The sequence below is a fragment of the Sciurus vulgaris genome (assembly GCF_902686455.1).
Source record: "Sciurus vulgaris genome assembly, contig: HiC_scaffold_611_arrow_ctg1, whole genome shotgun sequence".
NCBI classification, from domain to species: domain Eukaryota; kingdom Metazoa; phylum Chordata; class Mammalia; order Rodentia; family Sciuridae; genus Sciurus; species Sciurus vulgaris.
The window spans coordinates 7053757-7079700 of NW_027632409.1; the positions used below are offsets into that span (position 1 = coordinate 7053757).

The following is a 25944-nucleotide window of genomic DNA, read 5'->3' on the forward strand; positions in this document are numbered from 1 at the left end:
CAACCTCAGATTATATGTGTTTATATAATGTTAAAAGAGTTATTAGCAAGGAGTCTACAATGGATTGATAGTCCTCAATTGTAATTTTTGGTTAATGAAAATGTGGCATGGATGAATCAGAATAGTTTTCAGTGAAAAGAATTTAATCCTTCACTATCTAGAAACAGCTTTGGTCCTTGTTCTTCCATAAAAATGGGCAAACCTTCAAATATAGGTATATATTTACAAATGTAGCATTATATATACATGTTATATATAAATAATATTTTATATATAAATACTGTACATGTTCTATATATAAATGTATGTGTGTATATGTATAAAAACACTACATAGGATGCTTATCTACAAGGGATCTCTTTCATGGCTCTCCAGAAAAATCTCTCCATAACATAAAGAAAATTTAAAATAATTAAGCTCCAGGAAAAGGGGGAATAATACAATTCTCTAATAAAGAGTTCTCAGAAATTAAATAACATATTTAAAAAAATCACTTTGAAAAATAAAAGTGTTGAAGGAAGAGAATAGTCAGTCCCCAAAAGCAGTTAATAACTAATTACTGAGCATCTTCTATGCATTTGTCATTTTCCAAAAGATCGAAAAAAAAAGAAACGTACAAAAATATCTAATATTGATTTCTGGGTGTTATTAAATAAAATTAACTCAGAAACCATAAGAAAGTATGAAATGTGGGATTTTTTTCCTTAGGTCTCTTAGTTCTATATAAACCAAAAACTAAACCCAAAGCACTATCTGTTCCTTAGAAACATGTGTGATCACTTTTGTTGAATTTAGTTAAGAGAACAGTAATATGCAACCTGTACAAATCAGAATCAGGTTATAATTTATGATCCTCTGCTTAGAAATAAAAAAATTACTTTCTTATTTCCTAATTTTTATGGTATTTACATGTTTTGCTATAGCAAAAGATTTGGATGGCACAGAGGGTAGGGTAGAAAATGTAAACAACTATATAAATCCTACAAAGGCTACTTAATTTCTCAGGAAAGAGGACAAATAAAGAAGGAATAATTTTAGGAACTGGAAGAACTTTCCGGCTACCTGCATTGATGAAGTGGGGTAAGGAATAGAATAGAAAGTAGAAGAATCATGTTTTGATTATTCATGACAGAGACACATTTTCAAGATTGTACTGGGAGATACTGGACAAGAAACAAAGAAACCAAATAACTTCAGTGACTAGCAATGACAACAACCATGTGACAATTCTCAATAGAGGAAACAAATCACTGCGCTGCAACTGGTCGCTTGTGACAGAAATAACATGGACTTAGGTAGATCATAGAGTGGCAAAGGTTCTCCAATGGTAATGACTAATATGAAATTTGTAAATTTAGCCTTGATATCTAATAGTCATTTGTTCTGGAATGAATACTCAGTCATTTTTGCCATAAAGTCCTCATTTCCAGAAGGCTAGAAACTTTGGACAATAAGGAACATGAAGAAACCAGAGTCAATACAAAGGAATATAGCTAGTAGGAAGATGTAAACTCCTTTGTTTCCATAGTGTGATTTGCCTTTCACTCTTGCCAGGATTCCAAGAATGGCCTGACTACTAAATAAAACTATGCAATTCAGAATCTACTTGGGGAAATGGCCTCTTAGAAACTGATATGTGTTGTCTGAAGAGAAAAATAAAATTTATGTAACAGAAGCTCACAGACCCTCAAGAGATCCAAGTAATCTGAATGAAGAACTCCTGAATTTAAGAATTTGGAAACTTTTGTTGCCTGGTTGATTTTATAAAATGTGGAGAAGATAATACAAGAAAAATAATTTTCAACTTTCACCATTCAACTAACGACATTCTAATGAACTGTAATTCCAGGCAAGTTGCTTTACTTTATAAGGGAAAGGAGAGATAAGGAAGAAAATTTTTTGAGTTTTATGAAAGGAAGACAGAGAAAAACCAAGAGAAACTGATTTTTAAGTGTCAACAGTGCCTGGGAAACCTTTTCAAACATCATCTTCCATGAGAGTCTATAGGTCATTAATGGTTGTAAAGAAAAACAGGGCAACAATCTTCACATATTAATTGCAAATCCTTTCCTCACCATGTCTCTTATGCAAGCTTCCAAATTAAGAGAAACAAGTGAATTTAACAAAAGAGTGGATTATAAAAAAAGAACACTGACTTCAAAATAAGACTAGATGCTTGCCCTAACTCTGCAAGTAAATTAGCTTTGTAACTCTGGGCAAACTGTGTAATAATTCCTCTGGGATTTGGTTTCATTGTAAGCATGGGGGCAGGGCTAGTGGCCAAACAGAAGCAAGTGATAATGGAATTTGGCTCTAGGGTGAAATTCCCAGTCCCCCGGGGGGGGGGGTATAGGTCAGGTTAGAGAGCCAGAGAAAATAGCATGTGGCCCTGGGGTCTTTATAGGCTGGAATAGGTCCAGATCCTGCTGAGTGGTAGGTGAATATAAGGATCAGCGGAGTTTTTCTGCCCCAGTTTGATTGTTCACTGTTTGGCATTCTGCCCTCTGCCTCCATAGTTTGTTTTTTCTCATATATCAGCTCCAATCCCGACCTAACATTCATCATCTATAAAATAAAGTAATTTTGTTCCTTCCTGTTATAAAATTCTATAAAACCATGTATCATTTAATTCACCACTTTGTTTTGTCCTTTAGTTTTGGAGACTGAAAATTACTCTTTGATGTGAAGAAGAGAGCCCTGGCCAGGTGTGGTGGCACATGCTTATAATCCATGTGGCTCAATAGACTGAGGCAGAAGGATTGTGAGTTCAAAGCCAGCCTCAGCAAAAGTGAGGCACTAAGCAACTCAATGAGAACCTGTCTCTAAATAAAATATAAAATAGGGCTGGGGATGTGGCTCAGTGGTTGAGTGCTCCTGATTTCAATCCTAGGTACTCACCCAAAAAAGAAGAGACCCCTGAAATTAAAAATAAAAATTTAATTAAAAGACAATGCCAAGTAATTTTATTACTATACCTAATAATCACAATATGTATTCTATAATTAATTTATATAAGACTACTACAATTGTAGGCACTGAAGAAAATTGTTTTGAGATAGGGAAATAAAATTTTTAATATTATGGAGAGCATATGGAAAATTTCTCCTACATATAGAGAATATCTTTAAACTCAAACAAGCCATTATTCACAAAGCATAGCTAACAAAGGTTAGAGAAGAGTTTTATTACCGTATCATTACCCATATACTAGCAGTGTATCTTAGGCAAATGCCTAAATATATATAATTCTGAAACACATAGAGATACATTATGCTAATATTAGTTTGTGCATTGAACCAACAACTGGCTTCAACAACTATTTGGAGTATAGTTAGATCTTTTAGCCAAAGTAACTCCATTTTGAAAAACCTGCCCACCCAGGAATATTTTTTCCAGGTAGGCCCACCCTGAAACAGTCCCCAAAACCAAAACCACTGCAAGTTGTCAAGTAACAGTCACAGGGTCAGACCAGTTATTTTTTTTATCTACTCCACTGTACATGACTATATAGTTTAGATGTTTTTCTTGCAGGCTGCTGTGCCTTGCAGAGGGGCATCCTGGCAGACTCTCTCTGTCAAAAACCTTTGCTGAACTCAGAGCTGTATCTCTAATAGATATTTGCACCAGTTTACTCTAACAAGTATATGAGCCAATTGTACCCATTTCCTGATCTACTTCCTTCACTTAAAAAATATATTACATAAATGTCAATCTCTGTTGATAATTCATCTTTGATCCATTTTCCTCTATCCTTTGGAGTAAAAAGATGAAGGAGTTAAGAAGGAATTTCTGAAGTAATTTGTTTCAGTATTTCCTACAAAAACCCCATCCAGGATTCTTTTTTTAAACATACCAGATATTTTCTCATTTTAAAAAGAAAATGATTCAAACAGAAAAATCTGTGTTATCTATATTCTCACCATTTTATTATTTTAAAGTTTCTGTTCTCCTTTACCTTTATTTAAAACCTAATCAATTATTACATTATAATTATGTTAGATAATACTATGTTCTACTTTTTAATTACTAAACAAGTTTTCATATTCTTCTGGTTTACACATATATAATAGTTTCCCTTAAATGCTAAAAAGTTTAGCAATTCAGGAACTATTATTTAGATTTTTTTCCTGTTATCCTAAAATTGATAATCCTTCATCCTTGAATTATCTCCTAAGTAGCAGATTCAATGAAAAATTTGTATTGCCCTTAATAACTAACATAAAATTATTTTCCACAAGATCTGTACCTATAGGCCATCTAGATAACAGTAGATATCTTTTAACTTGTGTATCTTTAGTTTCCCTATGTTTCTTTATCTGGTACTTGCTCCTAAATTCTCTTTCTCCTGTGATCTTTAAATGAGTTTCTTATCCAGGATGCATTAATTCATGTTGATCATATATTAAGAGAACATTTTCTCCATTCTAATTGTCTTTTAAATTTTCTACCATTTAAATTTAAATTTTAGTTCAATATAAATTTTCCTTCCAAATACGAAAAAAACCTTTCAAAAGTTCTCAAATATTTATTTCTGAAAGACAATATTTCCTCAGATATGTGATAATTATAATAAGCTTAGATATTTCTTCAGAATTTCTGAAATAAAAAAAGAAAATCAAATGAAATAGTAACATAAAATATCTTGTGCATTCTATCATTTCATATAGAACAAAAAAGAAATGAGATCAATTAATGGAGGAATAAAAATAAAGTCCCTAAAAGACTTGTTTAACAATAACTGGCATGTCCTACTCTGATTATTTGGGGAAATTATTTTATGGTAAAGCTTCAAACAATGCAGACAACTCACTCTATATTTGAGGAGAAGCAATACAATGAAGCAAGTTTTAAATGTAATTACTTCCCAGTCCCTTATAACAGTTTTACTATCCTGATATAATTAAAAATGAGCTTGTAATCCCAGAGTTATCAGTATTCCACTTTCCAAAGTCTTAATTGATAACTGCATGATTATAAATAATAAAAACACCTCATTGGATGAAGAACAAACATACATGGTTAAAGTTCTCCAAGTTCAATTGCAGTCATTCCTCCAACCCAGATGTCAAAAAGTTGGTTGTAGCCAATATCCTCCTCAATTGCTACAACTTCTGGAGCCATCGTAGAAGGAATCAGTGAACCTAATATTTTCATTTTTTAAAAAATGCTTCTTCTTCTTATAACCATTAGATTTGGAAGGAAAAGAAGCTGAGATGTCTTTACTAGGAAAGAAGAAACTTCACCAGGAAAGACAAATATTTCTGTCTCTCTTTCTCACACACTCATACATACTCTTTTAAAATTCATGTTTTAAAAATCTTGCATACTGGTGATCTGAGAAAAACTTTGCTGTATATTTTATTTTGTGTTAGGTGAATCTTGTTATACAAAACAGGAAAATGCAAAAGAATACCTAAAAACTCTGAAGATCACAGAAAACTTCCCAAGGGAGATAAGACTTAAACAATGAATTAGCAGGGAGCTAAGGTGAGTGAGGAGTCTGGGCATTTGGGAATGCAAATGCAGGAAGATGAAGAAAGTGCATGGATCACCTGGAGACCTGCTGGGGAAGGGCAATTCGATATGTGTGATCCACAGATGAGATGGGTCTTACACTGCTAGTTAGCATTCAGCAATAAGTACAGAAATAGAGTAAGCATTCTCTCTTGTACAAATGAGTGATCAATTTTTAGCAATTCATTTTACTTTATTTTATAAAAGTATGTCTGTGATAGGAAATTGAAAAATATTATCCTTTGTGAGAAAGGATTTAGAGGGATTAGACAGTGTGGAGAAAATTAATCTCAGAAGTATGGGCTTGATTATGAATAACCTACTAATTACAAAAGGATATTCATTTAGATTTTTTGAATCTCCTTTAAAGACATAATTATGACAGCAAACTTAATCTAGAACTCACAACAAAATGAAGAATGGTGTTAGAGGGGGGTAAAGCCAGTAGGACAGGTGAGTTAGGGAACAATTCCAAATATACAAAGGAAAAAAGAAAAAGGACATTTTGAAGACTCTGGCAGAGAGAATAGAATAAAAGTGGTTGACTGAAAATATTGAGTTGAATATAAAATGCTGGTAGGATTCTGAATGAGATCTATTTTCAAACAACTGCTAAGTGTACAGAACACTCAGTGAAGTTCAACTGAGTAGCTGGGTTGGAGTTACATAATTGGGAGTAAGAGGTATATGATGGCATCTGACATTATACAGTACAGATGATATTACCCAGGAGACTTTTTTTTTGATATTTACTTTTTTAGAATTAATTTATATTTATACTGATTATCCACAAGTTGCTTTTAAAATATTTTTGTAACTTTATTTTGTTTATTATTATTTTTTAATATGGGGTTAAGGATCAAACCCAGTGTCTCACAGTGTGCTAGGAAAACACTCTACCACTGAGCCCAACCCTAGCTCCCACAAGTTTCTTTTATATGCATTTAAGTTACAAAAAGTTCTACTACAAGAAACTGTCTTTCAACTTAAGTGTGGCTAATGATGTGTAAGATAGATACTAAAAATGCTGACCTGTAAATATATGTACTACCTGTGACTTCTATATACATAAGAATGGATCCAGGACTAAAGAGAAGAAAATGATTTCTGTGGAGCCTGATGCTAAAAGGCAAGTGTCTTAGACAAAATGGTTGGACTGGAGCCCAGAAAAAACAAATCAATTTCATTTCCTCTGCCGACAAGTTGGTGGCTAAAAGGTATGCCAAGCTAACACTGTTGTGCTCCCTGGCTCAGTGGGAAATGGGAGTGTTGACCTTTCAGTCTGCCATAGGTGATGAAAGGCAGATCAAGTGTCACCCTTTGCAATGGGGAGAACTTAAAATAAAAACAGGAGAAGAGGTTTCTGAAGAGATAACAAATACAACTAAAGTAACAATATTTCACATAGTACTATCAGGGTACAAAAATAGAAAATTTTGACCTGAGAAGAGTATTTACAACAGAGGATAGTCACAAAAGTATGCTGGGGAAGGAAATGGGCATTGCACTGAATGAAATTCTTTAGATAACCTAACTTACCTGTGCTTTCACATAACATTTACTGGTGCCTTCCTGTTGTTAATAGCAGCACATAGTAACAGAATAGAATTTGGAATACATGAAAAACAAGTGAAGCACAATCTCAAGCAAAAAGAGTCACTCTTTCACACATTCTCACTTATACTTCTTACTTAGACATGTCTTTTATAAAACACAACTTTTAAATTACCTTGCATATACTAATTTTAATCTTGATTTTTTTTTTCTTTTTTGGTACCAGGGGTGAACTCAAATGCCTTTTACCACTGAGTCACATCCACGACCCTATTTTTTGTATTTTATTTAGAGACAATATCTCACTGAAATGCTTAGTACCTCAATTTTGCTGAGGCTGGCTTTGAATTTGCAATCCTCCTGTCTCAGCCTCCCAAGCTACTGGGATTACAGGTGTGTACCACTGCACCTGGCTTAATGTTGACATTTTGATTAGTAATCTGCCATAAACTCCATTGGCTATTCATCTTTTACAACATAGTTTTTAATATTCAGTATATTATTCCTTTGAATTGAAAGGTGTACATGATTCCTTTAACTTATTCCACGAGGTGCGTCAGGTGTAAAGCACCCCTGATTTTAGTTCTTATTACAAAATGTTTAAAAATTTAAAAAACCAAAAAAGTTGCTTATAGTTTACAAAAAACATTACAGCTAAATTACTCTTCAATATTCTTTTGCTGTCAACTTATTTAGTTTTTCCCAGAGAAGCAACAATTTATTCTGGGTTATGTATACACACTTTGAATAAAGTATTCAGTTTGCTGCATTATTCACAATGGAGCTTGCACTGATACAAGCTTATTTATTTATTATTAGAGCTTTAATTTTATACACAGTAGTTAGGTTTATCCTGACAAACTCATACATACATGAAAATTGATTTAAGTTTCTTCAAAAATTTTCTACCAATCTTCATTTTCATTGTCAAATATTTAGTGATAGAGGGGATTATTTGTGATTCTTGATGCTTTCCAATTTGATAAAAAAGAATATCAATGTTCATTTAATTTGCATTTTTTTCATGTTCATCAAGGGAAATATTTTCATATTTTATGACTTCATATATGTGTTATGTTAATAAGTCTGCCTCTAATGAAACATTCTATTGACTTATAGGAACTCATATATTAAAGATATTAAGCACAGTTTGGCATATTTTAGCCAGTATATCCTGTCTTTTAACTTAAATTTTAAAGTGCCAGGCATGCATTTTTTAAATTTTCATGTAAAAATTGATCAATCATTCCCTTAAAAGTTTTATGCCAGGAAAGCTTCTTCAACTCTAAAAGTAGATAGCTACTGATGGCTCTTTCAGCATTAGTTCTGAAGTATCGAGCTACTTTATTTTCTGAATAATACACTATCTAAATTATTTATCTGCATATTAAGGAATCCAATCTTTTACATGCATCATCAAATTCTATAACAAAAAATAAATTGTTTTACATATTAAGGGTTGTTATTATGGCTCCTACTGTATTCCAATCATCTGTCAATTACTAAAATAGCATTTTAGAAAGATTATTTTGCCAGTATCTGGAATTACTAAGGATGGAGGTTGATCATGAAACATGAAGAGACAAAAATGTATCAATCACAGTAATGTCTTACCAATAAGATGTGCCAATGAAAGATTTTCACTTTGTCATAGTAGCTGATATATTTGCTGCAACCTCAAAATGAGCTAGTGAGAAAAAGAATAGAATAGAGAGTTTTAATTCTTTTTAGAGCAAGTAATGTTTCTAAGTTTCACAGTTCCAATAATGCTATAGGCATAACATTATTAATAATTCAGTTATTTACATCAGTTAACTATATAAATTGAATATCTTAATCTTCCTTAGTTTATAACAAACTCATTAAAATAATTTAATAGAATTTTACTGCAATGAAAATGTACTTTATTTAGAAAAAAGTCAATAAAAATATTTTTATTACAAGCTTACTGAAGTTAATTTGGGAAACAAAACAAAAAAAATTGAGCCCATGGGCAAAACACATTCCTGAATTTCTTTTATCTTAACAGGGATAGTATCATCTTATTTTTAGAAATGTATTTTTTTGATATATAACTTTTTGTATTGTTTGTTGTTAAAAATGGTTATAAAAAACTAAATAGAGTTCATTTTCAATATATCAGGAAATTTTACCCTCACATATTAAAAAATATTAGTTATTGAATTATATTCCATAAGTAATAAACTGTGGTTTAACAGTTTTTCTACTGCTAGAACTATGTATTATTTTCTAGCATAAGTAAATACCTCTAAGAATATGGCTGTTCCATCTTTAGGATGAATTTTTACAAACTGAGTCTCAGGACTAAAAATTAGTGTGCCAAAGTATAAACATTATTATGATTCAATATGAAAATTAAAATAAATAATGTCAATTCTCATAAAAGTTTATTAATTTTTGGAAAAAAATTTTGAAATTTGAAACATACCTATTTTTATCATCACCATGGTCTGTTAATAAAATATTTGCACCCCTCAAAAATATAAATTCTAAAAAATTAGCATTAGAAATTTCCTCTGATACAATTAGCAATTTAAACATATTAAATGGACTAACTTTCACATTTCTATGCATTTTGTCTTTAGTGTGCAAAGAGACAAAACCCAGAGATTAACAAAAAAAAAAATGTATCTGTCATGAGCACAAAAGTCAGATGGCTTGCCTGTTTCCCTCCTCTAGCACCCACTGGGTCTGCTCATGCTCACTGAGTTTGCCCTAGGCGCTTGTGCCTTGCCAAACCACCAAGCGCAAGAGCAGAGCTGAGGACAAGAGCGGAAGTGAGGGAGGGCTGCAGCGAGTCTGGTTGGTGGTGACAGGCGGTCATGGCATCCTCCAGAGGTCTCCTGATTTCCCTGACGGTGTTGGTGCTGTTGCTTCTGGGACTTCTGTGGCCCCACGGGCAACAGACCGCCGTGCGTGTCATCACGGATGAGAACTGGAGGGAATTGCTGGAAGGAGAATGGATGATAGAATTGTGAGTGTGAGGCATTTGTCCTGTAATGCCGGCCAGTCCCCTCAGAGCCTGCTTATCCTACCTCATCCTCCCTTCCTCAGGCAGGTCCCAGCTTCCCCAGGACTTTGCTCCCAGTCCCTGAGCCGGTGCCTCAACTCCTCCGGGTCCCCACCTCCTTTTCTTCTGCACTGTGTTCCAGTGTTTCTTTCCTAGTGCTGTGGTGTGCCAAAGGATTTGTGCGCCAAAGGATTTGTTCACCATCAAATTCTCTCTTAACTTTTCTTCAGGGCTTTGAGATTGGGATCCGGTGTCATGGGGTGGGGGTGGAGTCTGATTAGTTTCCTTATCCTTTATTTTAGAATCATCATTTAGAGATGGACATCCAGACTTATTTTCTCTAAGTTTTACAGAAGAGAACATTGAGCACAATCTCTAGCTTTTTGTTTATCTTTAAGAAACATCCATTTGTTGTGTTGGAATTTGGGACTTTTTGTTGCACATGCTAAGTTGAAATAGGGTTATTTAAAAATATTTGTGATCCCCTCCATACATTCTCTTTCCCCTCTCATTTTTCCATTGTGTATTCGCAATGTAGAGAATCCTTGAGTTGTGACTCCTTGGCCTCCGTGATATTGCATTAAGGAATTTTTACTTTAATTATTACAAACTATAAATAGTGTTAGGTTGAAGTAGTTTGAACTAAACTCTGTGTCTTGTGTGGTAGTTCTACCTTAAAGTCCTTTCTGCTGCCATAGGAAATAAGTGCCTTTGTTTTAGATGCTAAATAGTTGGTCGTGGAAGTATGACTGAAAATAGTAGTGTGACTGATATTAACCAAAACAACCATTATTGAATATTACCTGTGTACTGCATACTACAATAACCTTTAAATGCATTATTGTATTTAGTTCCCTAATGATAGTCACTACTATCCCATTAGACAGATGCCTAATTTATCTGGCCAGATATTGGTATGTTGGGTTTCTTTGGGCTGCCAGAATAAGCATGCAATAATTATTAAAACACCTGCTTCTTTAACAAGGCTCAGGTATTTTCCTGGATCATGGATGAAGTAAGTTGGCAATTAAGGAAGCAAATGGTGTTGACATCCCTTAGGGAGAACTCAGAAGACAGTAAGTAAATTTTGAATTCATAAAACATAATAACAAAAATAAAATAGGGGAAAATGTTTAGTATGCATGTAATCTATTGTTGAAGCTGTGGAGGAGGGGAAATATAACCCATGGAAGTATTTTTTTTTTTTCATCAGTAGCTTGTTTTAGATTTGGATATGTAAAATATTTAATTTTATAAACAATATGTTAAGCAGTAGAGCTTATGAAGTTATATGCAAAATAGTCAAATGTTACTTTGATATTTTTAAAATTCATTTGTTCAAACAGTAAATATAGCATCAGAAGAGGTATTAAGTAGAAAACAACAAACAAAATACACTGACAATGAGCTAAATCCAAATTAGAGCATCTATTAGAAATTATAGAAGTGTTTTCCTGCTTTGTAATTGGTAAATATTTAAGGTTCAACAAGTCTTTAAAAAACACAAGGTACAATACATTAGAAAAAAGAAAGGATTGCTGAACAGGATGGGACAGACCTGTTATCCCAGACACTCAGGGGGCTGAAGCAATCCCTATCCCTGATACCAAAAAAAAAAAAAAAAAAGAAGAAGAAGAAAAGAATTAAATAAAAAGGAATTAGTTATCTTAAAAATGTGCTTTTAGTTGCAACTGAATTATTTTCAGTTAATCTCTTCCTGATAAGAAGTTGTTATAGAGATATTTTCATTGTGATGCAATTATTAAGAAATTTGAGTTTTATATATATTACTAGTTTGCTTTATTCTGCAGTCCTGTTTTTGAAATTTTCCCTAAAACAAGAAAATATGAATACAGAAATTGTATTTTTGTTTTTTAACATGTATGGGCTTCATTTGTTCTGGTTCTATAAGCTGAGGGAAATTGCAATCTAAAGTAAAGTAGGAAAGCAAAATTCTAGGGAAAAATCAGGACCTGGACAATTATGAATGTCATTAAAATGCTAGTATTGTTGGTCATAGAATATGTAAACCCAGGGTCTTGGAAACTGACTGGCCAAGAGTTTTATTTATCCTGCTTTAGTATTTGTGTGGGGGTTAGGTTTTGAAATAATATTTTTATATAAAAATGCAGGTCTCTATCTTCTTTTAATATAAATAGTCTTCCTTCCTGGGCCTGCCATCCCTGTGGCAATACTGCTGCATAGAAGTAGTAGCTGCCTTAAATTGGAACTTGTATTTCCTCATTCACCATAGCCCAGGGTACTTTCTATTTTTCCAACACCTTGCATTTGATTCTGCAGTATAAAATTGTTAAAATAGTAAACTTCAAAAAAGTCTTAAGCTTTTTCGTGGCCACATGGTTGTAGAAAAATCCAAGGGTTTCTAAAGAGCTGTATTTCATAAGGCCCTTGTGTCTTTAAAAATTTACTCTCAGGTTTGCTGTATTATGGATGGTTATGATCCTTAATTCATATTTCTTAATATCCAGAATGTTAGACCCAGAGATCTGATTTCATGTTAAAATTAACCACTTTATTTTCAGTTTTTAGTGTAAATATTCTTAATGAATCATATGTTTAAAACATTCTTCCACTGGGGTTGTAGGTCAGAGGTAGAGTGCTTGCCTAGTATGCATGAGGCACTTAGTTCAATCCTCAGCACCACATAAACATAAATATAGGTGTAGTGTGTCCATCTAAAACTAAAATATTTTAAAAAATATTCTTCATAATTTTAATCCCAAGATTAGTAATCATAAGAGCACTTAGTTTTTTGTTTTTAAACTATATTTTAGTGATGCACTATACTGTCCTGCTTGTCAAAATCTTCAACCAGAATGGGAAAGTTTTGCTGAATGGGGAGAAGATCTTTTTGCTTTTTTTGTGGTGCTGGGGATCGAACCCAGGGCCTTGTGCTTGCAAGGCAAGCACTCTACCAACTGAGCTATCTCCCCAGCCTGGGGAGAGGATCTTGAGGTTAATGTTGCAAAAGTAGATGTTGCAGAGCAGACAGGTACTATAAGTCTGAAAGATTTTATTTCTTTGCCAATTATGTTGAAATTTATCTTATTTTAAACATCTTATGCTCTTAACCTTTCATTGCATTATAAAAACAGTGTTTTGCATCTAGTTAAATTAGTCCAAAACCAGTGAAGCTTACCTGACTTATCATCTCTCTTATGGGGGCTCAGCATTCAATGACTGCAAAAAGCAGATTCCCTAGTAGTGTATAGAGCTCATTGTTTGTGTTGTTCTAATGGACTTTGAACACATCATTTTCTTCCTATTCCTCTCCATATAAATTTCTCTTATCTGTTCTTGTGCTCCAGTCTCCCAACTATTACGTAAGATGTCTTTCAGAAGTCTTAGAACACTGTGGTCCAAGTACACATTGGTCAAGTCATCATTTGCAACTCACCAAGTTTCAGAATGAGGGCATATTTCTTTCAAAGTCAAGGTCACATTCTCTGATTTGACTCTAATATTGAATTTCAGATTTAATGCCCATGATTTGACATGTGGGCTCTTAATTACAAAGCCCTGAGGTGGTAGTGTCAAATACACTCTTTTCATGGTCCACTGCCCAAGTGTGGGTCTTGTCCTTGATGCTTCTGTCTTGACCAGCCCCAGTCTAGTTCTTGGTGGTAACAATAAAACTGGGTTCTGGTTGCACTGTCCCAAGTGGTAACAATAGGAACTATTTTGTTGACCACTTACCTGTTGCAAATCTCAAGAGTTTTTTTTTTTTTTTTTTTTTATTTCTGGCTTACTCCTCACACAACCTTATAAGATATGTAATATACCATATTACAGATAAGAAAACAGGTTAATTCTCAGTCATCCGTGCTTGAAACATGGTTAATAAGAAATGTAAGCTGTAAGTGTTATTACCTGTCTTAATAAAGATTCATAGTCTTTCCATATTTAGCAATAATATAAACTGCCTTTGTTCTTGTATGTCAGTTATGATTTGATTTGAAACCTAAGACCATATTGACATATCACTAGTAGTTTTAGTCATACATTAGTGTAATTGACCAAGTGCTTACATATATACAAAAATGTCTTCAATGATCAAACTTTACAAACTTTTAAGTTGAGCTAATATGAAATAATGTGTTTTCTAAAGTTGCTTTAAGTATATAATTTATGTTTCTATTTTTTATTACAAATTTCTACTATTTTAGGCATAATTTTCATATTCTTAATAGCACTTCAATAATTCAGAATCACCTTATACTTAATGATTGTCCCATGTAAAACCTGACGTATGCTCTTATCACTTGTAGGACTGAGTGTATGGTTTATTATAACTGTGGTTCCTACTATTTATCAGTATTTGAAGATTCTCAGTTATGAAGAAGGATGGATCATACTGTAATTGGAATAGTAGTCCTCTCTCTTGGATTGTGTTTAAAGAGCTGAAGTAATCTAATCCAGCAAATATTTAGAGAGCTCATTTTTCTTTTATACTACCCTAAGTTCCTTTAGATGGACAGATGATACATAAACTAGTCTTTGTTGTCAGAGATTTATAGGTAATTGGAAAGTAATGCTTTTGTGAAATGTGTGATCCTCTTCAATATAGGAAATGGTTGTAAGTCCAGAGTGCTGATGTATCCTTTGGGAAATAGGATGAAGGGGAGATCTTGCAGTTTGCTGGAGCAGTTTCAGGAGAACACAGGGTTTAAGGGAAATCTTGGAAGTAGAGCTTTCAAGAGTGCAGGGTAGAAGATGGTGCAGTGAGGAGAGGCTCAGCCATCTGGATATTTGGCCTCTGGGTCGGGGGCTGATAGGCCCCCGGGAAGCTGATTGCATCTGCTGGACCATGAAAGAATCCTTATCACATAGGATAAACATTTTCCTGATATTTAGGTACTCTACTACTTATCTCAACAAAATTTTGAACTCAGGATATGATGGGTATTTCTATGTTGTCTTCTAGAGTGGGTAGTCCTGCTTCTTTTATCCAGCCACTTTCCCTACTGAAATATGGATACCTTTCTACACATTACCTCCATGGTTTGGAATGAAGAAAACCGCATTTCTTTTGTTCCACCTTTCATATTCAACACAGAAGGAAGACCTTAGGGTGCAGTTATCCTGCTGACCTCTCCCGGAAGAAAAATGCAAGTGATATGGGTCTTATGCAACTTGCTTAATTGTCAAAAAATTATTTTGCAAGCTGAAGGCTGATGTGTAATTTGAAACAGGTGCTTATGTCATGGTATTTGTGGATTCTTTGCCCTTTACTCCAAACAAGAAGACTAATAAATGGCAAGTGTGGATGACTTCAGGGTTTTTAAAAAATGTCTTCCAGTTTTGGCCACTATTATGATAAGTACATTTGAGACTGCAGCAATAAATTCCAAATATTTCTTGTAATTTGAAAAGAAGGGGAAGTTAAAAAGTGACATACATCTCTAAATCCTGGCTCATCTTGTGACATAGATTTACTGGACAGAAACAAGGATCGAGTTTTGCAGTTAATTCTTTGATATGATAAAAATCATAAAGATAAGGTATAAAGATTGATTGATTTCATATCTGATATACCTAAATAGAGCCTGTACAAATACATATTTTTACATGTGTAAATTCACATTTTTGGATGAAAGGAGGGATTTTTCTCCTGGAGAAAGAAGCTGTTGTTGACTTTTTCAAAGGTCTTGGAACATTTGCTAATTTTAAATTTCTTTCATTCTTCTTCAGAAGGACCAGATGGTGTAGCAGCTAATTCTGTGAATGCATGCTTACACTTAGTTGAAAGAATAGTAAAAGCAAACAACCCAGTTTCAGTCCATGATAGAACCCTGTTCACCTAAGATGAGAGGCTGTCGTATTACAGTTTTATTCATCCTGTTTTTGTGGAGTCACATAGCAGAGTTGAGTAACTTTTGTGGCCAAAGCTGGAAGAAAAGTAGCATGAGTATTTTTTTAGTTAAGATGGTGTGATGGACCCTATAGTATGACCTACTTTCAACTTTGGACATAGAGAAATAGAAGAAAAAAATGAGACGTTTTCATATAACTCTTTTTTCCTGAGGGAAAAAAAAAAACCAAAATTATCTTATGTAGCACCAGTTGACTTTTTGGAAATTTTACATTACATTGTCCCATTATTTGCAAAGTCATAAGTAGCTCTTTTCCTTAAAACCAGATGGGTACTTGGATTTATTTTTATAGGTGGTAGGTGTAATGTGAAACTGAAAAGGCTGGGACTCAGGTAAATTTCTGCAGTTGAAATTGAACTTTCTCACCAGTAAATGGTCTATCTCAGAAACAATGTTTCCATTCCTGTGGTTATTTCATTGTAGAGTTAGGGGAAATTCTGGATCTGAAAAAAAACTCAAAAAGAAAAATAGTTCCAATAAGAAGCATGAATCTTGTGTTTCTTTCATCATAGATTGAGAAGAAATTCAGGGTTTGGAAAAACTCAAGAAATATGAATCTTCCTTTTTTTCCCCCATTAAGTTATATGATGAAGACTATAATGGAAAACTGTTCTTGCTTCCAAATAAACAGAACCATTGTATGATGTCAAACCTTTCATAAGAAGCATGAAAAACTTTATTAGTAGAGAAAGAATTTTAAACTTATTTGATGAAATTAAGAATAGGTAGTATTACTGGATCATGTGTTTTCTTGAATGGTTGCTAAGGAATAGGGTGCTGTGATGCTGGAAACATACAGAAAATTTACCAAAAATTGAAAGTGGTAGAAATTGCCAAAAATGGGAAATGTTGAACATTGTTATGATTGGATTGGTCAACCAATTTGATTCTAATGTAATTGCTTTTTCACAAAATAGTGTAGATAAAATGTATAATTTTTTAAAAAATTTATTTTAATAGAGAGAATTTACTGAGTGGGAAATCATAATAGTAATAATTTGGTTAAAGGTAACTTAGAGCTGGGTGTGGTGGCACATGCCTGTAATCCCAGCAGCTCAGAAGGCTGAGGCAGGAGGATCTTGTGTTCAAAGCCAGCCTCAGCAAAAGCAAGGTGCTAAGCAACTCGGTGAGACCCTGTCTCTAAATAAAATACAAAATAGGGTTTGGATGTGGCTCAGTAGTCTAGTGCCCCTGAGTTCAATCCCCAGTGCCCCCTCCTCCAAAAAAAAGAAGGTAACTTAGATTTTTCTTTAAGTAACCCCACATGCCATTTCCTGTTATTTTTCTTTAGTATTTTGGAATTGCTAAAGACAGAAAGCCTATATACATAGGTCCCACTATGCACTGGGAATGTCATCATTGATAGGTTGTACCTTCCAGTTGTTTTATCTATCTTTCCCATGTCTTCTCAACTTTTTGGGCAAGGGATATAAGCACCAGTAAAACCAGCTCTGACCCACTTGATTGAACAGGTATCAGACTCACCACTCCATATTTTTTAGTTTATAGCCGAGAACCAGTGTTAATGATCTTTTTCAAAGGAGTTGTTCCCACATCTTTACATAATTAACATTAGATGGCATTTAACAACATGAGCGAATGAATTCCAGTTGTAGTTGCCCAGTATTTACTTAATACATTTACATTTTTCTCTGGTCTATGTTGGTCGCATTTTTGATGGCAAAAACTGATTTTTGAAATGCTTCAATCTGCATTTGTGCTTCCTTCCTTTTGCTCATCCATGTTAGCTGGCAGTTTTTTCTTTGAAAAATCAAACAAAAATGGGATATGTGCAATAGAAATATATATATATATATGTATGCTTTAATACTTGTGGACAAATGTTAGAAGTTGTTTAAGAACAGAAAAATCACCAATGTCTTCCATTTTGAGATGTGTATAGTTTTGTAAGCATTAGTGCTTGGTAACATACTGCAGTACCATGTTAGGGGTTAGTGCATGAGCCCAGTAATGATTTTAAACTTCAGGATGAGTTATTGATAGTCAATAATGTAAAAAATGTAATCAATAGTGTAAAAAGAATGGAAACTCTAGACTTTTTTTTTTTTTTATCCCATAAATACCTGAATCTGTGATATTCTCCCTGGGGAAAGGAGAGTAAGGCCAAAAACAATTGTTTATGCATAGAAATGTAGGCTCACCATTTGAAACATATTTGAGGATATAAAAACTTCCCATGAGCTAGCTAGAAACAGCTATCTTTGTATCTTATGAAATTTCAAGTCAAAATAAAGGCCCTATTTAATGATTTTTTTTTATTTTAATTTGAGGTCAGCTTGTTCTTTTATGGCATATTATGTCTTGGGTTCATTTTCCTACTCTTTTTGCATTTACAAATAGTTTTACATTCTGTATGTCCTACTGAGATGCTGTAATTACTTCATAGAGTGCTTATATAATCTGTAGACCATTTACTTCTGTCAGCAGCATGTATGTTAATGCAAGAATAATACCAATAGTTTGGGAGTGTCCTAGATTGTTTCAGACTCTTCCTATTTCTGAATCTGCTGAATTGTTTACTGATGGGATTCCAGACCTTTTCACAAGCATTGAAAACTTAGTTAAATGAAGCCTACCTACATTGCATATAATAAGTGGACTCTAGCCCTCGGTTACAGTAAGCCTCAGATAACTTTCCTTTTTTTCTACTTTCCTTCCTTTAGAAATAAAACTGTCATTTTGTTTTGAAAGCAGAAGAGTTTTCTGTAAAAAGAAATTTCTACCTCTAATCATTGTCTTGAGAACTGATAAGTATTAATTTTCTTGAGTGTTTTTCAAATCTTGGTACTAAGAGTCCAGGATTTATTAGCACAGATTCTACATTAGTATGCTAAGAAATGTAAAAATGTTCTAATGTGGTGCATCTCATGAACAAGCAATCTAGAATAGATGGATTATAGCAGTAGATTTCTAGGGACCCAGGTTCAGATACTAGTGTACTTAAAGTAACTGTACTTTGACTCATATAGTTTTGTGCCTAGAAAAATCCGTTTCTGAAGAATTTAAATTTTTAAAGTTCAGAAAAGGTAATGAATATAAAACAGCACAGTGTATAGGAAAGGAAATGTCCCATTGCAAAAAAGAAAAAAGAAAAAAAGCCATAAAATGAACTGATAGTTTTCAAGAGGTAGACTTTTAGCAGCAATAACTGTTTTGCATGTATAATACACTGCATTTGCTGTACAGTAGATTAGGTGATTACTACTTGGCTATGTAGGGCTCTGCAATCAACAGTTAACAAAATGAAAAAGATGTTCTAGGTACAGAGCCTATAAAAGGTACTTTCTTTTAAAACATTATGAATGTATGAATACATCTGTGTGAAAATAACTTGTGTATGTTTCAAGGCTAAAGACCCTATTTGTTTCTCAAAGCAGAGGTTTAGAGTTGTTGAAGTCAAATGTTTCTAGTGCTTAATATGGAAACAAGTGCACTCCTAGAGCCTCAGTGAAGTCAAGGTGGGGTTTTACTTTTGTTGTTCCATATTGCAATAGGCATTTACTGTATAGAAAGGCATTCTCTTCTGCTTTGTCACCTTTATTGGCTTCCTGGTTACATTTTTAGAGAGAAAGTGTGTGTGTGTGTGTGTGTGTGTGTGTGTGTGTGTGTACATGCACACAAGATAAGAATTTAAGAAAAGAAAGAAAAAAGTCAAGAACTTAGTTAGCTTGCTTTTCCTCATGTTTATGGTTAAGGAAGTTAGGATTTAAAGTAAGAGGACTGGGGAATATATAAAGACTATTGGTTTTGTGATACCTTTTTAATGCAGTTGTGGCAATGCTTATGGTCTTTGCTTATTGTAAAGAAAACCTATCAAACTAGTTTCTTGATCTGAGGAACTGCACAGTTCACATCAGGATATAATAGTGAAATTAGGGTGACTTCTTACTTACTTTTCCTCATGTCCAAGCTTGGCCATTTAGTACCTTGAAGGTCCCTGAAAAGACTGGTTCTGTGCTCCTTTGTTTTCCTGGGGTAGGGGCAGGGGTATTAAAGGATAATCATTGTAGATCTTAGAATCACTTGACTCTTTCATTCTTATAAGGCAACTTCAATGGTCACGGAAGGGCTATATTGATAGTAGCTTCTCTTTAAATGTTCTATGTTGTCAGTCCATGTTAGATATTGGAATAGTCAAGCAATATTCAGACATCTGCATGATTATGAGGATATAGCTACAAATTACAGTGTTGTCAACAGTTCAGTTACTTCAGACAGTTAAATGTTACCCTTAACAGTCATGTTAATAGTTCTAAATTCTAGAGTATGCTACTAGTTTTTGTAGTCTAAACATATGTAATTAAATGCTTTTCAGAGTTATTATAGTCTCATGTTTACTCTTTATGTACCTGTCATATGCAAAATATGAAGAGACTCTTGGCCTTCAGGAGTTTACATTCTCATGGTGCTGTTGGTGCAAGCAAATTGCTTCTAGTTTATTCAGAACATTGCTTGGCTATTAATAATACAATTTGGAAGAATCCCATGGCCAATAGTTTTTAAAGGAAGAGGGCTATGCTAAATTTTAGGACACTGATGCTTGAGTTTACATTATATTAGCTCTGCTCTTCAACTCCCTAGGGAGCTGTACAGGTAATGCTCATAAATGTGAATCAAAAAAGAAACTATTCATCCCAAGAGATTCTTGACCATCCCATATATTACCTCTGTTTTTCTAAGATACAGCTGCCAATAAATGGCCAAAAAAAATTCAAAAAAAAAAAAAAAAAAAAGAATGCAAGGTAAGCATTCCATTCCATGGACATTCTCCTAAACAGGAATGTGGTATTTTCAAAAAGTAACTAAGCCTTGAGGAGAAAGTAGAGGGTGATACAGTAGTGTTAAGTCAGAAGGAACAGAAATGTGTAGTCTGCTATATCAGGTCTTTTAGTTTGACTTTATTGGTATTCAAATCTGGAGGTAGGAAATCTCAAATCTGTCCACTTGCTCTACTTTGATGGCATCTAGGTGGTAAGCTAAATATTAAGAGGTATTTCTCCTCATTTAAAATTTCAAAAACAATGTGGCAATTCTGTTGAATTTGTTGGTGCATGCTTATAATCCCAGTGACTCAGGAGACTAAGACAGGAGATTCATAAGTTTGAGGCCAGTCTCTGCAACTTAGCAAGACACCATCTCAGTATGAAAAATAAAAAGGGTTAGAGTTGTAGCTAAGTGGTAGAGCACTCCTGGGTTCATTCTCCAATACTTCCAAAAACAACAACAGAAAATCAAATTGGCAGTTACTTGTGTGTGTCTGTATTGTGTTTTCTTGTCCATTTTTTTCACTTTTTGTTTTATTTCTTTAGCCACTTATTCTCCCTTCTTATCTATTTAAATTGCTTTTCTCTGTATCCCATAAGTTCTTCTCTCCCTCCCTTTTCCCTCATTCCTTTTCCCCACATGTTCCTTAATTGGTTGTAATCAGTATTCTCACTATCACTAAATTTATCTGAAATTTCCTGACCTTTTTCTCTTAATCATGGCATTTTTTCTTCCTTTTTACTCTTTATTACCTGCCTGTTGCAATCTTACTTGTCCTTCAAAGAATTACTTCAATTCCATCATCTCCTTAAAACTTTGTTTTTGAATGGGTGCTTCTTTATAGTCTTTTTATCTGAATGGAAAAAGAATCCCCTGACCATGTGGTAGGTAGTAGGGTCCAATGGAGCTTTTGCACTTGAAGATGCACAAGACTGGAGAACAATTAGGACTATTTGACAGAATCCCCTACATAGGGAATGGGAAGGTGGAGGGAGATGGAAGGAAGTGTGCAAAGTTGACTATAAATAGAATCACTGAAGTCCCTGGGAGGAAAGCACTGCCCCAGATGCTTTCTGTAATTTAAAACTGAATGGTGATGTGACTATGATGGAAAGTTCCATGAAAAACAAACAAAAAATCTTTAAACATAGTTTAAAAATAGCTAATAATTTTTATGTTTCAGGCATTATTTTAATAACTGTTCATATGATAATAATTTTAATATGTATGTTATACATAAAACTTAAACATCATTTTCTGAGATTTATCTGCTTACTGTGCTTCATAGTACTTTCATACTTGAAAGAGTGAGAACAAAATCTTAAGTCTTATGATTGTGTTTGGGGCTGAGATGTCATCAGTATTAATTCAACATGCTTCTACATTGCTAATGCCTTTGAATATTAGGATGAACTAAAATGAGGTGAGGAAAAAATGAAAACAAATACAAATTTTATTTTCCATTGCTATTAATATTTAATTCTGATCTTTAATTGTGAGTATGGTGAATTTAGACACTATCCAGGTCCAAGGATTAAGAAGGACTTCATTAACTTTATAAGTGGAGAAGAGTGGAAGAATATTGAACCTGTTTTATCATGGTTTGGTCCAGGTTCTGTTCTGTAAGTATGAGGGATTTTTTCTTATTAGCTTCCCAATTAATTAGAAGAGATAATTATATTTCATGTAAATAAATACATGTACACAGTTTGTTTCTTGGACACTTAAGGCATATTTGGATTTATTATGTGTTTGACATTTTTAGTTAGATCTTGTAAATTAAACACATAACCTTGATTTTTATTAAACTAGGTGAGGCTATTCTGTAGAATTAAGATTAGTGCCTTTTTAGGAATATTATAGATGTTTAGATTTGATTATATGTGTCATTAAAAACTCAATAGTGCCCCAAAGACTGACAATTATAATGGGCATGTGGTAAATTTAGAGACTCAAATATTACCTACATATATTACCTTTGAACTACTTGATGTACAGTGATTAATTATGTGTGATTATTCTGCCCATCTAACTTGTATGGATTATGTGTCTGAACAATATCTAATAGTATGATTAATCCCTGAGCTTAAATTTAGTTAGAAGATAGGGTTTTTTTTAATACCAGTTAGGATTGTGAATGGCAAGTTATTTCCTGCTACATCATATAGTACTAAGCCTCAATGGTCATTCAAGAGGCTTTTGGGAATGGTGAGTTTCATGGAAGTTATCATACTGTCATTTTATTCAAGTCTCCTCACCATACTTGCCCTTGGGAATGGGGTGTGGATCACCAACCAACAAAGAAAAGTGCTTTGGATTCTGGGAGTGGGAGAAAGATCAACTCTGAGCAGTAGTTTGTAATTGAAGTGTGTCTTTTCCTTTTGTGCCTCCAGATTATTCTTTAGATATCAGAATTTCTTATTGAATGATCATGTCCAGTGCAATGATGGAACCTAGTATTCCTGATAGAGTTATTTAGTGCAGATAATAGTGAAGCCACACAAAAGTTTAAGTTCCTTCTTGCTATTCCCACTTGGCTTTTCTTGCGGTTGTTCTTGTTGTCATACTGGGGATTGAACCCAGGAGTTCTCTGCCACTAAGCTACATCCACAGTTTTATTTTATTTATTTATTTTGTGAGGGTACTGGTAATTGATCTCGGTGGGTAATTGAAAATCTGTCTTGGTATCTCACACCAACCTCATTTTTTTAACCAGAATTTTTTACAGATTTAATCCTCAAACACCAAGATTCTTTTTCTTAGTGTATATACCAAAAACTTTGAAACTCAATACCTAAAATTGGTATTTCATAATTCTATGAACTTTCAGATCACTTTTTCTTTGAATTGCCATATCTAAATTCTTTTGTCTTTATCATGTTTTTCTTAGATATGGAACCTCTATCTTCACAGAAGAGTGGAAAAAGAAATTTGATGTTGGGTAAACCAGAGGATACAGAAAAAGAAATCTCACCAGTGTTCTATATGGGTATGAAAAAAACAACCATAAATGTATTACTTGTTATTCTAAAGCATATCTGAGCTAGTTAGTTCAGAAACTCTCTCTTGTGACAAATGAAGCATACCTTCCTTGGAATCTCATTAGCAATATAGAGTTACTAATTGTAAGATAATTGAGGAACATGATGCATACCTATAATTAAATGAATTAAATAATTTGGTTAGGTATAACCCAAGATATGTTCTGCATCAATTTTACTTCAGCTTTGACATTGAAATCTTCAGGTTTCTTCTTTCCTCCTCTGTGTACATATCACTCTGTTCTCTGGCATTCTGCATCTTGACATTGGATATATACCAATGTCTTTGCTTTAATCATCATTTCAAAATAATTTTAACATTGGATACTTCACTGTGAATTTTACAGAATCTATGTTCCTGATTTTCTTTAGTACTTTTGAGTCTAGTGGCTTTACACAACACATATCATTTATTTCACTGATTTCATGTGAAATGAATCCATTATTTACAGCAGCTTAGCTTTTCCAGAAATTTTGACTAGGTGTTATTAATCAAGGATATACTTGCATACTTGCACATAGCAATGAATTATTTGCTCATATTTCTATTATATGTTTCATTTGCTTATGTACTTCTCAGTAGTGGGCACTGACTTAGATCCTTTTGCATTCTAAGCAGTTGTTGTCCCACAGAGCCTCTCCCACAGACCTCTCTGATTCTGTTGCGATTTTTTTATGTCCAAGTTTCAGAAAAATGCTCACCAAGGTCTTAAAAGATTTCTCTCTTTCTACGAATATATTGCCTTAGGAGAAACTATATGGTAAATGAAACGAACATTCACATTTCCTGCATTTTATTATACAATATATTTGAAACCTTCAGTTACACCTGGGCAGAATCTCATTTTCTTTTGACTCAACTTCTGTCTTTCTTTCTTCTTTTAACTTTCATTCTACACAAGTGACTAAATTTTTTCTGTCCTCTATTTCTGGAAACATTCCCTCCAATCAGGCCTGCATCAACTTCCTAGTGCCCGGCTGCCTTCTCACTGTTCATCTCCATTCACACCCATACCTCTCTGTTCATCTGCTTGCATAGCATTGACATTGGTCCTGCTGTTCATGTGTATTCTGTACATAATGACCATCAACTCTCTTTAAAACTTGGATGTCCAAGCATCTTATATTTGCTGTAAGTCTTTCATAATACAAATTTTGCCTCACTCTCTCTTGTTCCCTTTCTGCCTGCAACATCCTCTGGAAGTTCTCTTTCCCAATCACTATATCATTAGAAAAACATCTTCCATTTAAACCTTTTCTATGTACAGCCTTTCATGCTGTCAGCATTTCCTGTCTCTAGCTGATAACCTCAATTTTGAAGTCTCCATTCATTTCCATCTAGAAAAGACTCCATCTCTCCCTGCATCTTTTATCTTCTTTATCTCTTATCACAAACTCAAATATGAGGGGAAATAAGTAAAACTCTTTACAGTAACATGATGTAAAAGTGGTGCCCCCCCAAGTGCAGGAAGTGATGGACTACACAGGAAAAGGAATGCTTTACAAGTCACATGATAATTGTTACCCAGTATGGAAGCTGTAAATATCTGAGGTAGCCCTAGGGAAAGCACGAGAATTTTATGTCAAAAGTAACAGAAATTATAATGGAAATTTCACGAGATAGTGATTGACCTTGAGTGGATCGACCTTTGAGTTATTATAGGCCTTGTACATAGTGGCACCTACTATCTCCACTAGTGGAGCTCTGAAGTATGGAATCAGTAAAATTACACCTCAGTGATGTCTATATGTACTGGGTTCAGAGGGATACACTTGTAATTGCAGGTACTTAAGGGGCAGTGGCAAGCCCCTGTCAGGTTGCTAGCAAACTTGGGAAGGTACAAACACTGTCTCTAAGTATAATGACATGGAGTTTAAAGAAGTTGCTCTAGTACTTGCCAAAGATACACATGTCCTTGCATAAAATACACAGCCCCACACACTAACAGCAGTAAAGTATTTCAAATTATAGATATATTCACCTAAAATTATGCTTAATTTAAAACTATCATTGGGAAAATAAAATATTATAACTTCTGTTCCTTTTAACTTGGGTAAGTTGTCATTCAAATTAATTTTCTAAGTCCCAGAGACCCGCCACAGGCCTCTTCCTCCAGACAGCCGC

At 33.9% G+C, this 25944-nt stretch overlaps 1 protein-coding gene and 1 long non-coding RNA gene across 2 annotated transcripts; one reads left to right on the forward strand and one right to left on the reverse strand.

Annotated features, from left to right (window-relative positions):
• Positions 1-1965: 1965 nt before the first annotated feature.
• On the reverse strand, positions 1966-5061 carry LOC306652819. The gene is made up of 3 exons (XR_013761552.1): positions 4991-5061; positions 2899-2916; positions 1966-2092 (listed from the first exon to the last, which is right to left on the reverse strand). It is a non-coding gene; the product is annotated as an uncharacterized lncRNA (long non-coding RNA).
• Positions 5062-9911: 4850 nt separating this feature from the next.
• Positions 9912-23723, forward strand: LOC306652843 (thioredoxin-related transmembrane protein 1-like; the record flags this gene model as incomplete). The annotated part of the gene is made up of 5 exons (XM_079125509.1): positions 9912-10063; positions 12895-12964; positions 13067-13112; positions 22259-22400; positions 23669-23723. The coding sequence occupies 5 exons, from the start codon at positions 9912-9914 to the stop codon at positions 23721-23723; spliced, it is 465 nt and encodes a 154-aa protein (XP_078981635.1).
• Between the last annotated feature and the right edge of the window lie 2221 nt (positions 23724-25944).